This window comes from Ptychodera flava, chromosome 2, assembly GCF_041260155.1.
Source record: "Ptychodera flava strain L36383 chromosome 2, AS_Pfla_20210202, whole genome shotgun sequence".
Lineage (NCBI taxonomy): Eukaryota > Metazoa > Hemichordata > Enteropneusta > Ptychoderidae > Ptychodera > Ptychodera flava.
In genome coordinates, this window is record NC_091929.1 from 20,238,123 (window position 1) to 20,255,001 (window position 16,879).

Sequence of the window (16,879 nt, forward strand, 5' to 3'; positions counted from 1 at the left end):
AAGTACCATTACTATCACATATAGAAAATCTGTACAATTTTAGTAAGCAATTGGAGTATTCATAAATTTTGGATTGCAAATGTAAATGTACCTATCGAGACGGTTTTCAAAAACGAATTCGATGTAAGATACAATCTTCTTAAAGAGATGCACTTAAAAGTTGACATACTGCATGCTTTTGAGAGAATTAATAGATTAATGTAAAGAGCATATTTGTTGTATATGGGGGTTCACCCGTCAGTCGGGATGATATTTTACAATAAAAGATAAAAAAAAATCCGAGCTACCTTCTCTGACACTATACCCCCAAAAAATTCATTTTAAGTTATAGGCGAGACTGGCATGTAATTCCCTAAGAACGCATGTCCACATAGCAATTTAAATGAATTCGGAGTCACATACATTCCTGGTTGAAAGGTTGAGGAATCACATCTTCACTCAGATGGCAACATTTTCATTCTCAGATTAAACGACAGATGTTGTTTTACAACAAAGGAGATCCAACTTTTTACCGCCAGTGAATATAGGAACAAATACCAGAGCCACACCTTTGACTAGAGGTCAATTTCCCGATTTTGCTGCAGGAACTTCATCAAGGACACAAGCTGCTCTAACCTACTGGCTCGAACAACATCGTCTTAAATTCCGAGCCGCGTTTTTGATCCTTGTAGTTAATTTTTCGAATTTGTGGTTGATGCACCGTGACTTTATAGTCATGTTCGTGAGTAGTGATTTCCCGTGACTGAAAGATCGGGCGCTCGGGGAAGCGTTGAGAGCGCCCTCGAGCGACGGATCTTTCAGTCTATTCTTTCCCTAGAATTCACAAATTCACGATAAGAAAGTCGAATTTTCACGTAGATATTATCCGAAATAGAAGGTCCGACGAAAATGGTTTGTAATTTTGGCATATTGATAATATTTAAATCAATTGAATATAAATGTAATCCAGCAAGTGAGAATAAGTTTATTTCCTTTCTTTTACTAATTTTCAGTTATAATATCATCAGGTCCTCACCTAAAACGTACACCACAGGTTCTCAGGAGTTAACATGCTTTTTATTTAATTGTTGAAAGCAATTGATTAAGTGATCGGTCAACGAAATGCCTAAGAACTGTCATGTTCATACACTAGGTTTCACACGCGCTTACTATTGCTAAGCACAAGCTGAGTTGAAGTGATACGCGTCTTGAAAGATACAGTTACAAAGTTTCATAGCTTTCCTAATTGAAATTTTAGACACATTCTGTTAAAATAATCAGAAAACAAAAGATAACGCTACAAATTTCGGGATCACAGAATATGATTAATTGAATTTTCGAGTTTCACAAAAAGACGGTAAAATTTCATTACTCAACAGACTCAAGATTGCAATCAAACAGCCTCACGTCTTTGTTCGTTGTTGTTGTAGTTGTTGTTTGGGTATTCACTCACTCGAAGTCTAAATAGCTGAGAGGCACTACGGGGAATCGCAATACTTTCAGTAACTGGAGCGCACACCAAGTAGTATAGGCCTAGTCAGTTGTACTCACCACTTCAGAGATTTATAACTTATCACGGTCCCTCTGTCACAGAGGGACCGTGTACTAATGAAGAGCGGCACTAAGTTCGTACTCAGGTTACAAAGATAGGTTGTACAGGATAATGGAGAAGTGTCGTCTGGGTCCTCACAAAAACACTCTATTGTTTCTGAAAATCATTGTCTTTTACATATTCCTGTTCTGAAATTATAACACAGACATAAAACGTACATTTGCTTTAAAGGGGAACTTCACCAAAAATAATTTTTACATAAATATGCTACTTTTTGGTCACTTACCCCGGAAAAGCTATTTTCGCCATTTATAACTCACGCAATTAATTTACAAAAAACGATAAAAATAGTACAGGAAGCTTAAGTTGCCCATGTAATTTGAATAATGGGGAAAAGCTCCAGGCCTGGAGCTTGCTTTTTCTCATGATTCCCGGTTTTTGTAAAAAATCGTGCGAGTTGTAAATGGCGAAAATAGCTTTTCCCGGGTATGTGACCACAAAGCTTGCACATATATATAAAAATCATCCTTGGTGAACTTCCCCTTTAATCTGGCTAACTGAGATGTGTTCATTTCACGTGAGGTACGTTCATTTCACGTGAGATATATTCATTTCATGTAACGTCCCTCGATCTCATTCAACGTGATGACGTTATAAAATGATCGTTTTGGGTAAAAGGTCAAAATATCACAGTAGAGGAGAGAGACTGGTGAATTGACAATTCAGCCGTGTGCGGGCGCTACGCGTATTTGAATGACCCGACATCTGTCTCCGCGTGGCGTATTCTACCGAAGCAAAATAACGCTTTCGCAAATTGACAATGTTGGGCTATACACTAGCTTTTCAGCTAAAGTTGGTATCACGAATATATTGAAAAAAGGGGTCAATTATTTTCATTGAAAATGTCAAAGTCAGTTCAACATTCCTTCCTTTACGCCAAATTCTACAACCTGTGTGAACTTGCTACCTCAAGGCGAGAAATGTTAAAGTAAAAAAAAGAGGTGTGTCGACGCATCTGGCGTCAATTCGACGGCAAACATCAAAGGAGCACGTCCCCCAGGTGAGGCCTGAACTCGGAACCTCCCTAAAAATCTCAATCAATGGACGGTGCATCTACTGATAGCATCATAAGCTTACCATTGTGTTGGTACTGCGCTATAACTTGAAACCGATCCTCGGGAACTGATCGTGCCACTGAGGATCTCTGGTCATATTCTCAATCAACTCTCTGTAAAAGAGAACTTTTTTAGTCTGAATTACAGTACTGCCTCTTCCCGTCATATTTAGAAACGCCATTGTCCTGAATGGTGAATTTAAATGAAGCTCATGATCATGTTTCACTTTATTTCCTCTTTGCGGTGTGCGCGGCTCGCGGTTACTCGTCTACTATCAAATTTTGTAGATATTAGAGTAAGCGTCGATAATCAACCCTCTGTGCTGCGATTTGACTATTTGATTTATCGTGTTGGCGTCAACAATCAAATCTAAGTGTCTTTTGGTCAGAGGTATAAAAAAGCCCACAAAATTCATGATCAGTGTTAATACCATAAGGTAGTCAGTAAAAAAAACATAAGTAATATCGTGCGTGCTAAAACATAACCGAATTTTGAACCTGTATTGAGTTGGTGGTCCTAAATGGGTTCTTTTAAATAAACATGAGACGGAAAGTGAGAGAGAAGTAAGCAGCAACTTTATTATAATCGGTTTGTTATTTCGCGAGAATTGATTTCAACGGGTTAGACGAGAAGTCAAAATATTCGCATCGAACACAACTCCACTATCAATGCACTTACGGCCTTAAACCTAATTAGTCCAGATGTGCAGAGCGTACATCGACAGCCTATGTCGCAGTGTTTTACAATCATAATGGCTTTTGGTGCTAAATAAGTCTTACTTTATGTAGGCCTAGATAATATCGTTTGTGTTTCAAGTTGAAATAAACGATGGTTTATCAATTCTTGGAAAAGGCTTAAGCTTAGGCCTACAGTGGTCAGAACGTGCTTGTTATCAAGGTAGTAGCTCAAGCTCGACACCTCTTTACGGGTTTGAAGGGCACGCATGGATCCCCACCTCACACAAAAATCTCCACGTCCTTTTTCACCCGGAGACTAACAGGGTCTAAAAAGTCGCAGTTTTTCAATAAATTTTCCTCCGATAAGCTTTAATTGGTCACCCATTCCGAGATATTCAGGGCCGTCAATAAGTCAGAATTTTTAAACAGAAAGACAAAATGAAACGAAAGAAGCACATAGGAGCATGTTGTCGCCATTTACCTTTGGTTTTACACTCAGCGATGGATAAAAGATTAGAGAAAAAGAAGAATAAGAAGTTGAGAGGAATATCATTCGAATTACATAGTAAAATTCACAGTACAGTCCTTGCAAGCTTTATACAGTGTCTTTCTGCCCAGAGTAATTCGATATTGTCGTTTTATCCCGTATGTGATATAGGGCTCATAGTTTCCCATATCACGCAAACGAATATAGCATAGGCCCACAATAATAAACAGTCGGAGAACTGTCTAAGCATAGACAGTGGAGGTCTAAGCTTATGGACTCTAAGCTTACTTCGTCGCTGGCGCGAGTATGAACGGATTGGCCGCTGATCTCTGTTAAATTTAAATTTATGTCATCTGTCGGTCAAAGTTGAAACCATACAGATGGTGTCAAGCTGTAGCTCTTTTATAATTTACCTGTAGTTTCCCACATTGTTTTAAATCTTTGCGTTTTACGTGACCGTTTCATGGGACTAATCATGATGTATTGTCACCTGTATCCGAGGCGAGGCTGCGCAATCAGCCAGCTGCCTTCGATTCTTCTTACTGAGGAAACAACCAACAGACAAACGGAAGTCTTGAATATTGAGCTAAGATAAACAACGGCAGAATTTGAATGAGAGTCGTCGGAGACAGACCTCCCACTTGAGAAAGCGACGCAACGAATATGCGTGTTCAAGTGACGCAAGTGTTATCAGGCTTCAAGAAAGGGATATTTGAAAGGTGAGATTAGCAAGAGGTATAACCACGATTTCTTTCGTTTGGTTGCGAGATCATGTCGACAAGAACCACCTGTTAGGGTACTCTTGCTGTACGTGGGCTCCATCATGGAGTATAACTTGCTCCTGTCGCCATACTGTTTTTATCAATACAGCGTCTTTCGATGCAGCCTCAAAATTGAAATAAGATCTGCCTCATTTCTAGACAATCGTTTCACACAGTTAATGATTGTGAAGGCGACTGGGCCACCGGGAAACCGACCGAGACAGCATTGCGCTAATCAAGGCTGACGTTTGTTTACTGATAGCTTTAGTATCTAGTCAGCTATATATTCAATCTACGTTCGTTCAACTCAACCTGCAGGCATTGAACTACGATAACAATGAACATTGGCAGTTTGAATAACAATAATGCACTGTCATTCCCCAGCATCATTATTGTTCAGCCGGCCTACCTCCTTTTGGCATTGATGGACTGAGGTAGAAAATAAAGAAACGTCGACTGAGCCATTCGGGTGTAGGGTGTTGTTATGTTTTGAAGGAGACACATAAACAATCCCGTTGTAATTCAACAGCTGTCAGACTATAGAGCAAACAGACATTATGGGTGTTGAAGTGTCGACTTGCATACGACGCTACCGTAAATTGAAGAGTGTGGACGTTCTGTGTACAGAAGGTATCGGACTGTTTTGCACATGTACATTCAGTACATCATCGTTACGTACCGGTACCTTATTGAGAACATACCATTGTTGTTGGCGCAAGTTAGAACTTTTAATCAGTTACCTGGAGCTTGACTCTCAGGTCATAAAACAACAATGAACCGTTGCTCAGTTTTTAATGTTTGCTAAACTCATTTTTTCCCTTAAAATGCCATTAAAAGAGCTTTCAGATACTGCAAAATCACTACTTTTCTCCGTGCTTGGCCAAGCATTGTGTCTCGCCACTTCATTGCATTCAAAAAATACTGACATTTTTTAGGACAGAAAATTTCACCAAGTCTCTTGATATGCATATACTCTTGTTGTAATGATACATGTGCTATGCTGTGTTCTTATAGAAATTCTGTGCCAGCTGGTAACAGATTGACTGACAGGAAATTTCCATGTCAGATTACAATTTCAATGGAAAACAGAACAGGCTATGGCATCTGCTAAATACTCTTACTAGAACAAACTTAATCCTGGGGATTGACAGTTCCATTGTCTTGACTTCAGAAAATCCTAGGAAATATGCAATTGTCTCTTTCTTGATTCCGTATAGCACTAGTACTAGCAAGCAATCATGAACTTGAATGTGACCCTGCTCTAGCTCTATGTGAACTTCAGGTCTTTCAATGCTTTTCTGTGCATCTTGTACATCCATTTGATAGACACTTGAAATTATATGTGTATAAATGATTTCACTTGTCTGTCTGTTATAGTGTAATCTCTAGGTCTGCATTGACAGAGACACAGTGTAAGCATGTTTGGAGATGCAAACATCTGGATAATTGAATTCTAATTCATAAGAAGATCCCAAATGAATCTGAAAGTAAAATTAAAAGAGAATTTATTCAAAGTGACAATAGCAATAACTTTTGATAAATTTTCATCCTTTTTTGCCCTTTTAATCATACATATTTTGATATTCAACCTGAAAGTATGCTGACATACATCTAGTACCTGGAGCCTTGTCAATGTAATGTGTTGTGTATTACTATGTGCAAGGTTATGGTTGACAAAGGAATTTTTCTCTAAACCAAATTTCAGTTGTCAACAACAAGGTTTGACTCTGTACACACATACAGGCTTGGTAGACAAGTCAACAAGCATGCAAGATATTACAGTGAACACTGAAATATTACAGCTAATTGGGTATTTAGTTAATTTAAGCCTTTTATGACTTCTCTTGAAAAATCCCAATTCTTTTCTATAGGGTGGGTCAACCCATATACACAGAAACAGGGGTGGAAGGCTGCTTAAAAACTAAAGTCTACTACACCACACACAGGAACTCTTTTTGAGTAAATGCCAGTGTTGGTGCCAATCTGTGACCTTCTAGTGACGTGGCTGTGTGTGTGTTATTCCAAATTGCATCAGCAAAACACTATAGATGTAATGGTACCAGCACATGTAAACACACTCAGCAATATGTTTCCACATTGTCTCTTGCGTCTACCTCCTGAATTAATTCATACAATTGGTCGTAATTGGTGAATCGCTACAGAAATAATGTTGCTGATTGATGGCTTTGTTAAATTGAGAAGGTATATGTAAATCTTTAGGTTCATTGTTTCATATAAAATTGATTACTGTACGTATCACGTCTGGCTCATTTCATTCCTAAAATTTTGAAATTTTGGTTATTTTTATACTGCTCTCACAGCATGACGGTACCTGTCAGTATTGCGACATGTGGTGCTATTTTAAACTCTGCATTAAGTGATTTGAAGCTTAACTGTAGTTCTTCAAGTCAGCAGGCAATTGTTCTGATTCTGAATTTCTGGAACTGTCACTTGCAGAAGCAGCTGCCAGATCATCAAGAAAGCATGTCTTTGATTTCATCACAGGCATACTTTGATTAGGTGAATGACATTGGCAAAAGATATGTCAAAAATTTTAAGTGGATTGTATATTCTATACCCGTATGGTACAGGCATAAATTTGCATCAATTAAGATCAAAATGCAATGTAAATTTGATGATATACGGACACAAGTAACATGTTCTGTACTTGAAGAATGCAAAAAAATATTGGATAAATTAAGTTTAAATCTAACATCAGGCTTTCAATTTTTTTAAAGAAATTAGATGTGAAGATGGATGGCAATCAAAATGGAGCTGAAGGCGGTTCCATGGCCATGACACAAGAAATTGCGGCGTCCGCTGATGCAAGTCTGACACCTTTGAAGGAGGACTTGGCTGACTGGTTGTCTAAACTGCTCGGTGAGTACATGTACATGACCCATGGCGGTATCATCAAGGCACACTATAGACCAAATGGGAGAAAACCTGATCTGGTGATTTCTCCTGATGTTGATGGAAACTTAACCCTTTGAGTGCTGTAATTTTTCCTACCAAAATTTTATCGTAACATTTCAAGAATTTTTATGAATTTTTCTGTAATTTGCTTTGATAATTTTGGACCAAACGAACATCACATTTCATTGGTTACAGTTTTTCATCAAAATTTTTGTAAAATCTGAAAAAAATTGACTTGGGTACATTTTATAAAGGTGACAAAAATTGATTTTGGCATTCAACGGGTGAAATGACCCCCATCAGGCGAGTTTTTCCCAATATGAAGACTAATTTGAAAGAATATAGTTCTGCACAATTTAGTAGACGTTTCCCTATTTAGAAAAATGTATCAGCATGTTCATGTGTGTATTTTAGCCACTTGGATCAACTCCATTTGTGCTGTTTATGATCAAAGACATGCGCAGGAGTATGATAATGGTTACATTTTTGAAACTTTTACTCATGTAGGACACTGAAATTCTCCTAATGAGAATTCTGAAAGGAAAAAGTGTAATGGGGACAGCTGTACCAAAATACACGACACATTGCTAGTGGTATCGAAATCGGGAGAAAATTTCCCAATTGACAGGTTTTCTGCAATTTAGTCTGATGTGGCTTGCTAACTACAGCAATGAATTAAAGCTTCATTGAGGTATTTTTTTAGTATATTTTTATAACTTTTCTTCAAACATTTGTAAAATACAGATTTTTTCTGTTCTCAAGTTACAATGTATAAATTCAAAATATCCAGTGTTCAAATGTTGTAGATACAATCTGTATGCTGAGAGAGATAACCTTTTGCTCCAGTATTCCATTAGTCATGAGACTGGTTATCTAATGTGTGTGTCCAACAGTGAATTAATATCACCCATTAAGTCACATTGTGACGGTGAATGTACAACAATATGATCTAATGAACGATTAGATTCAAACCTAGAAATACAGTAAAATGGATTTACATGTTCTTGTTGGTGTAGAGTACAGTACGTGTACAGTAGCGCATGCAGTATTATTGAAATCACGATATTGAATTACGGCATAGCAAAAATATTTTATTTTTCTTATTCAACCTCTACAAAAAAAAATTGCAAAGGGATACCACAAATCTCTAAAATTTCCCTGTTTTAATCAACATTTATTTTTTTGCTAGTATTTTGTTTTCATCATTTACAGTCTACTGATAGCGTCTTTGTTAAGTCTCATTTTATAGGTTTATGGTTTGTTTTCAACAGATGTTGAAGTCACAAGTGAGAATTTTTATGATGTTCTCAGCACTGGTGTACTTCCTTGCAAGCTTGCCGAGATTATTCAAAAGAAAGCAGAAGAAAGCAAGGAAAATGGAGCTTTCAGTGAAGTATGTAATAATTATTTTGAATGCAGTCATTTACACATGTACGCAAGCGACAAGTCTACCATTTTGTTTACATTGCGTATTTCGCCTTGGTCTGGCACTTAAAAGCCAATGAGACCAAATAAAAAAGTTTTATGTCTCTTGTGATGAAGGTCGGTCCTACCATATTTTCAGTATACTTCAAAATGGATGAAGTAAATTTATTAGGCATGCTGTTTTCATTTGGTCAATCAACAAAAAATCGCCAAAGTTTCTGATCGACCTTTGCTAGTTCCCAGATGTGTACTTCAGAAAACATATACATCTTTATTGTGGTCAATTAAAATTTAATGTCTGTCCTTCATAGGAGTACAAAGTGCAAGAGTAATGGTGTTGTTGACTTTCAAAGATCTTAAGTTTACCCAATGTACGGTAGTATTACATAGCCACACGAATAGGTGCATTCCCCCGTGGTCCATGGATGTTGATACCGTATAAATGTAATCCCCAAAGGGTAATTTAACCCACTGTATTTGAAACCAGTAAGTTAAAAGGCTTGCCTCAGAAGTCAGATGAAACAAAGGAGAAATACAACCCAATCCTTGAGTTTGTAAAAAGCACTTTTCAACTCTAATTTACAATCCCTGTACAAAAGTTGCTTGGTTTGACATGAGTCATTTATGTTTTACATAAAATAGACGCATGGAAAGCAAGTTGTAAGACTAGCAGTGCATGACTGAAGGGAATTGTGTAACTGTTTTGTCTCGTGTTTGCAGGACGTACCCAAGGTAAAGATAAAATATCGCCAGAATGCGCGACCAGAATCATTTCTGGCAAGGGACAACACTGCTAATTTTCTTTCATGGTGTCGACAGTTTGGTGTGCCAGAGGCTTGTCTATTTGAATCTGAAGGTCTTGGTAAGTCAAGTTTGGCATGTTCACTGCTGTAAATACAACCATTTTCAGTAATAGAGCGCAAAGCCACTGCAGTGAACTGCAATAAAACTGATCACACGAATTAGTTTCAGCTGTAGCCAGCTGCATGCAGGGAAAGTCGACAACATTGTATATCCCATGCAGACAGTTCGTCTGGGGAAGTTGAAATAAAAAAGATTTGTACATGGACCAGTGCATGGTAATGTTACATGGTAATGTTAATCTTGAGCACAGGGTGTCAATCGTAAACTCATTTACAACTCGAGCCTCATACAGAGCTAGTTTTGCCTTTGTACAAGCAGACTTTTTGTCTGTATCAAGTAGCCTTGTTCAACACCAAAGTGGCCACGGCTACAGCTGAAACTAATTAGTGTAAGCAGTTTTATTGCAGTTCTCTGCAGTGGCTTCGCGCTCTATTACTGAAAATGGTTGTAATTTTGGTGTATTTTTTTGGTATTAATTAATCTCTCTTTTCTTTGAAAATTTTGCGGCAACGTAGGTCCTTTTAATCATCAGTGATTTTCTGTAAATTTATATTGAGAATAATCACAACAATGATTTTGCAACAAAAAAGTAGTTTGTGTTTTATGGGATTAATTCCAGCAAACTTTACAGACTGTAGTCAAACAAAATGTATGATTGGAATGTCACTACATCTAAAGGGACAAAGTCGGCCATTTTTTATGAATTTTCTTTGATACGAAATACTACTTAATTGTTTGACATGTTGAAAGATACTGAATAAATGGGTGATCATCCATATAGTTGATTCCGGTTTTAGACACGGTACATGAAACCATCGCGAAAATGAATTAATGGTCATGACTATGAATCATTTTTGCAATGGTTTCATTTAATTTGTGTAAAACCGGGGTCGAATATATGCATGGTTACCCATTTATTCAGTATCTTTCAACATGTCAAACAATATAAATAGTATCTCGTATCAAACAAAATTCATGAAAAATGGCCGACTTTGTCCCTTTAAGGTAGTATTCACCTTTAAAGTAAAGGACTTAAAACTTTTGCCCAAACTTTCCTCATCAAGAACAAAAATCAGGGATCACTGAGCAAAGTTTGGTACCAGAGAGGCAAATTAGTGAAGATTTAAGCTTTCCAATAACTCGATTCAAAATGCCACTATCTCTGTGTTAGTTTACTCTATGAGGTAAAATAAAATTTTCAATTTTCAAAAAGTTGAGACTGTTTAAATTTTTCTTACGCTCTGACCTTTAAAAGGAGTCCAAAGTGGTAGATCAGAAACAATTGTAAAAATTTGAGTCTGAATATCCCTCCGCAAGGTGCGTTTTTCCTTCATTCATTTTGAAATTACATCATCCCATTGCTTTTTAATCCATATGTGAAAGAGACATTAATTTGCATACACTGAACAACATACATCCAGGCTATATGCCCTTATGTTGGTTTTAATTACATGTGCAGGGATTAGCATACAACTATATTTTTAAAGTACATATTTTGGTCCAGTAATCAAAATCAATAAAGATTACATTCAGTTATCCTGCAAAGAATAGACTGCAAACACTCTGTATCATACAAGTGCAGTTTGATAATTATCTGTCAGACCAATCATCGTGAACCACAGAACCCTTTATGACACAACAGCTTCTGTTAAAAGTTTTGTGTGGGTTCATGGAGCAGAAAAAAGCTGTAGCCAGGGAGAATGGTCAGACCACTGGAATATTCTGACTCAGATTAACTCTCATGGTTTACCCATGACCACATGGAGTAATCTCTGTATGATGACATAACAGAGTCAAATCAAGCTTGAAATTCCATTCAGTGAGTTATGTCAGGCAAGTTTCCACTGTGAAGCATTTATGCAAGAAGGCATTACACTGGGATAATACCTGTAGTTAAACTAACAAGGAAAGTATACTCTGCATAATATAACAAAAGTGAGCTACAAGTTTGAAAATTCCACCGATTATTGTCAGAGTATGAGAGTCTATTGCAAAGCATGTATGTAGACAACATAGCCTTGTAATTATCATAAAGTGGGAAATATAATTATAATTAGCATATGAAAAGAGAGTGGTTTCAAGGATGGTGATGGTGAACTGTTTGTAAAGAGGTTTTTCAGCCCATAAGATTATGGGATATGTATTGCCACTGCCTCGTTGCTGTCAAAATGAATGGTGTAAAATTTTGTGACAATCTTTGCTATCTGTGTCAACACTCACTTACTTTTGCCCAGCCCTCAACTCTGTTGCAAGATGTTCCTTTTTAACATTCATGCGTAAGATTGTACAGCTAGGAAAAATGATCCATGGTTGAAGTTTGAGGCATACGAATACACACTGCCTTTTACCAATAGTACTTTAGTAGCTTCGTGACAAAGTAGTCCTGCCACCTGCATAAGAGTGTGGAAAGGTCTCAGTATCCAGGTATTATTGAATTCAGGCAATCTTTGATCAATATACATAACCTTTTGTTGTTATCCATATTGTTAAATGCCAATATTGGCCAAACATCCAAAAATAGAGTTATCTTGAGAGAGAGAAACAACTGCAGTAATTCACGCTCCTGGTACAAGCTTTAATTTACTTTTGCATTTATATAAGTTAGAATATGTGCCAAGGGATAGATATTCGTACTCAAACTTCTACAATAGTCTTTTTGCCTATTACTTGTGGGGGCTCATTGTGAAGCTCTTGGAGAAAATAAAGTTTACACTGGCTTAGTTTTATGAAAATCAAGAGTTTTGTTTTCCAAACAGAGACAACACAGGTATGGCAGCCATTTTGAATTTCAAACATCAGTAAATATTGAGTTATTTGTTTATTTAGTATCAAACTTTCAATTCTTGGTTTTGCAGGAATGGTTGAAAGTTTGCTTTAGGAAAGTTTGACCAAAAAGTTCACACCCTTCATTTTTGAGGCTCAAACTACTTCAATATTGGTATTTCCTTTCTCTGAAATTTTAATGCTACCCAAATTATTTTTCACTATTAGTATGTATGTATAGTAGTGTACTTATCAAAAGAGGTACATTATTGAATATTTTGTGTTGTTTCACCAGTCTTGCAGAAACAACCACGCGATGTATTGGTTTGTATATATGAATTAGCCAGGATTGGCTCCAAATTTGGAATTGAGCCGCCAGGGCTGGTGAAACTAGAGAAAGAGATTGAGCAGGAGGAAGAAAGCAGACCTGTGTCGGCTTCAAAAACACCAAAAAAAAGACCTCTGACGGCTGCACAGAGACTTGACCAAGAGGTACAGTACAACATGTATTGCTCATCTGTGAGTTGTGAAATCCAGTTGATGAAAGCTACATGTAACATACAGATTTTTAGCACTCCGTAAGAACACTGGCGATCGTCCAGAGCTTCTTCATGAGGACAAGTGAGTTTTCCTAGGGGGCTTGCATACCTCAGAAAAAGCTACAATTCTCAATGTTTCTGTCACCAGCTCAGCAATATTTCACCACAGGGACAGATTGCAGTGCAACTTATCTCAATGTATCTACCAGGTGTAGATAGTAAAACAGCATTTAATGTTACCCAATGCACCACTTAGTATTTTCACTGTAAACAAAATTGTTGCTTTGTACGATTCGGTTTGATCAAAATCTTAGCTGACATGATACAGTTGTTGGAAAGAGGGTAGGTATTGGTAGTTTGAGAAGGTTAATTTCCAGTTTCTACATGTGCATATTTTATTGCTTGTCATTTTCAGGTCCGTCGTATCTCAGGGCAATGCAAATGTATGAAACCATTCGATGTCCGCAAAGTGTCCGAAGGCAGGTACAACGTCGGTGGCAAAGTTGTATTTGTCAGGGTAAGCTGTCTAATGTATTATTGACAATTATTCTGTCTACAGTTCAAATTATGCACATCTCTGACTTGGTCAATAATTACCAGACAATGGTGAACTGATCTCCTGCTTATTGTAAACTTTAATAATGTGTCTATCCACTGCAATGTTGTAATATAGTGTAAAAAAGCAGTGACACTTATAGAATAATATTCATGATAATGTACAACAAAAATGTTTGATTGTTTCTGAAGGCAAAATGTGTGGCCCTATTGACAGTTTCATATAGCTCTGCTGTTTATGAACCTGCCCACCCCCAGTTTCCTGTAAATAGGTCCACACTTGATCTTGATAACAATTGGTTTGGGCCAAACCATGATGGTTGAAGGGTAAAAACTTTCATCCATGCTTTGCATTGTGGAGGCCTAGCGATGATGAGGAGAAGAGACGTGGACAGTACAACAATTGAACAAAGGGGCAAATACCTTTTCATCTGCTTCTGTGTTTTCTCTGCTTGAAATTATAGTATTTAACCCATTCATCACCATGGTTTGGCCCAAAAGCATTTTGATGAATGGTGAATGTGGACTTTTTTACAGGGAATTAGGGTGGACAGATTATCCTACCCCCAAAATGAAAGAACATTTGTCTCTTGATTGCTGAAGTAATCTTACAGATTTGATGAGCAGCAACTTTTTGATCCCCAGATTTTAGCAGTAAAACCAAAATGATACCATAAAACCCCTATTAATTAAGCACTCTATTAAGTCAACACCCAATTTTGTCAAAACTTAATTTTATTTTATTCTTATTTATTCAACCACCGATGAAAATTGGGACTCTTTCGCAATCTGTAATAATTTGACCAACAAATCATGACTAGCTGTTTTGAACATTTTATTTCTGATAAAATATGCATAAAAATACAATATACAGCACTGAATGTTAAGTCAAAACTTCAGTAAAGTCACCTTCATATGTTTAAATCATTCAAGATGGTAAGCACATATCACTTATGAACCGTCAAAAAATTTAAAATCCCTAATTATTCAACCAATAAATTATTTTGGCTTTGTTAATTTTCTCTAATTATTCAACTATTTAAAATGGTAATTATTTTTTTCTGGTCGAATTGATAGGATTTTTATGGTACAGACTGTAGGTACTGATTTGATTACAAATCATGTCAAAGCATAAAGTTCCCTCTTTTCTTTGTCAAGATGCTGAAAGGCAAACATGTGATGGTGCGTGTTGGTGGCGGCTGGGACACGTTGGACCATTTCTTGTCTAGGCACGACCCGTGCCGAATGATCAAAGTGCAGAGAGCAGAAGCAGAGGACGGAGAAGAATATTTGGTGATTAATGGCAATTACAAGAAGAAGGACACATCAGGTTAAGTAGTGATCAATCTGAAGTGAAACCTATATGCAAGTTTTAAGGCTGTAGAAAGAAGAAAAAATTAAAGAAAAGTTCCAGGAAGATAGGGGTGCTTTGTGTAGCTGTTTTGTGATTGGCTAAAAGTGATGTAAATGTTACCCAGCAGGAGAGTCCCTAGAATTGTTGATAAAGTATAGATAAATGATCATGTGACCCAATTGTTTGTACACACAATCAAGTAAAATTAGTATTATAATGCGGCTACAATATTATGTGTCTGCTGTCTGTATATCTTTAATAATGATCCACAAACAGTAATGAAAGTGCTGGCATGAGTTAACAGTACCTAATGAGAGAAAAATGAGATAATTTACCTAGAAATGTATCGCAATTTACAATCATATTTACATGTACATGACGCACTGTTGTCGTAAATCCTCAGTAAAATTTTGAGCAAAGGAAATGAGAGGTCCAAAGAATAATTGTATTTTCAGTTTTTAATCGTGAATATAAAACGTGACTTACACATTTGAATTACTATGATACTGATTTTAGAGAAGATTTTCTGTTGACTTGAAGTCTTTGCCGCTTAGCACAACAGAAACAGCAGTCTTTAAAGAAGATGTTTTTTAAAATATTTGTCAGTGAACTGATTTAGTGAAAGTCAGTGATTTTAAATTTAGGGACGAGATAATATTTTTACCAAGAGAAAGTGTTCAGGGAAAACAAAAGGAGAAAATTGATCGTACCTACGCTAATGAATATTATGACACTTTTATGAAATTTTCACATAACTTTTTTTATTCTCTGCATTTGATGAAAGTCCACTGTTTTTAGTTTAATATTGTTGGTTAATTACAAGAATAGCCTCAATTATTTATTGTTAAATTCTAAAGGCACCTGATATATCACAGAGAGTTGAATCTCATATGAGCAACTTTAAGTTTTGAACTGAACAAACTTATAGTAGGATCTAAATGGACATAATCTTAAAAAATTATAACAACTTCTGTACACAAATTGACTTCGTTGTTCTGTAGGCATGGCAACCATGTCCATTTTCAATGAATTTTGGAAACAGAGAAATTATTGCTTCTCAGGAGTACTAACTTATATTCCAGGATTAAATAATCTTCCAGTTGCAGTTTTTGTCAACAAAATGAAAGAGAAAAACCCAACCAAAGATATTTTTGTATATACTTTGTCTGTACCTGGCTTGTCAATATTTAAGTCATAGTTGGAAAAATTCTTTAATTATTGTTATAAAGTACACCTTGAGAATGTCAATACTTTTATTTATGATTTCATAAATACTGTATAATTATCAGATTCATTTTAGTAATTTGATCATTGTACATGCACTTAATTATTAATTTAATAATTTTTATTCAAACATATTGGTGTATAGTCTGTTCATGAATATATTGATACAGTTGTTATTTAGTTCTGTTTCCTTTGTTTTGTGTAATTATTGTAATTAATAATTATCAGTGGCATAACAATATTAAGTATCTGTGCCATAGGAACTGACTTCCCACCTAATAAGAGCTTTCTCAATTTTAAACGTCTTTTGCAGCCTTATCATGAACTGATATCATAGTTTGTACAAAATTTTCATCCTACAGTCCACAGTTTCAGATCCAGATTATTTTAAAGTCTGTAAACAATTTCTTTCACATACAATTTTTTGGGGGGGATGCATATTTATTATTTATGGAATTCTTACTGGCTTTTCAAGATTGGGCTTTCAGACCTTCAGTAGTTTTTAAATAGAGAAAGTTCAGCAGTAGCGAATTCAAAACCATAAACCATATACTGCACTCCTTATACTGCTTAGGTTTTCAGTTTTACAGTACATGCACAGTATGCACTGCCTTGATCAAACTTTAACCCTTTGAGCGCTGCAATTTTTCCCACCAAAATTATTGTGT

The 16,879-nt window shown here is 36.4% G+C and overlaps 1 protein-coding gene across 1 annotated transcript; it reads left to right on the forward strand.

The window, feature by feature from the left end:
- Positions 1–4,376: 4,376 nt before the first annotated feature.
- LOC139116515 (growth arrest-specific protein 2-like) lies at positions 4,377–16,115 on the forward strand. The gene is made up of 7 exons (XM_070679132.1): positions 4,377–4,529; positions 7,310–7,451; positions 8,759–8,880; positions 9,633–9,774; positions 12,835–13,031; positions 13,494–13,595; positions 14,792–16,115. Exons 2-7 carry the CDS (start codon positions 7,325–7,327, stop codon positions 14,966–14,968), a joined length of 867 nt encoding a protein of 288 aa, XP_070535233.1. The 5' UTR covers positions 4,377–4,529; positions 7,310–7,324; the 3' UTR covers positions 14,969–16,115.
- The last annotated feature ends 764 nt before the right edge of the window (positions 16,116–16,879 follow it).

Coding starts and splice junctions, on each gene's coding strand:
- LOC139116515 (XM_070679132.1), top strand. CDS start 7,325: ATGGATGGCAATCAAAATGGAGCTGAAGGCGGTTCCATGGCCATGACA. Junction 8,881..9,632: donor AAAATGGAGCTTTCAGTGAA/GTATGTAATAAT, acceptor TCGTGTTTGCAG/GACGTACCCAAGGTAAAGAT. Junction 13,596..14,791: donor GCAAAGTTGTATTTGTCAGG/GTAAGCTGTCTA, acceptor TTCTTTGTCAAG/ATGCTGAAAGGCAAACATGT.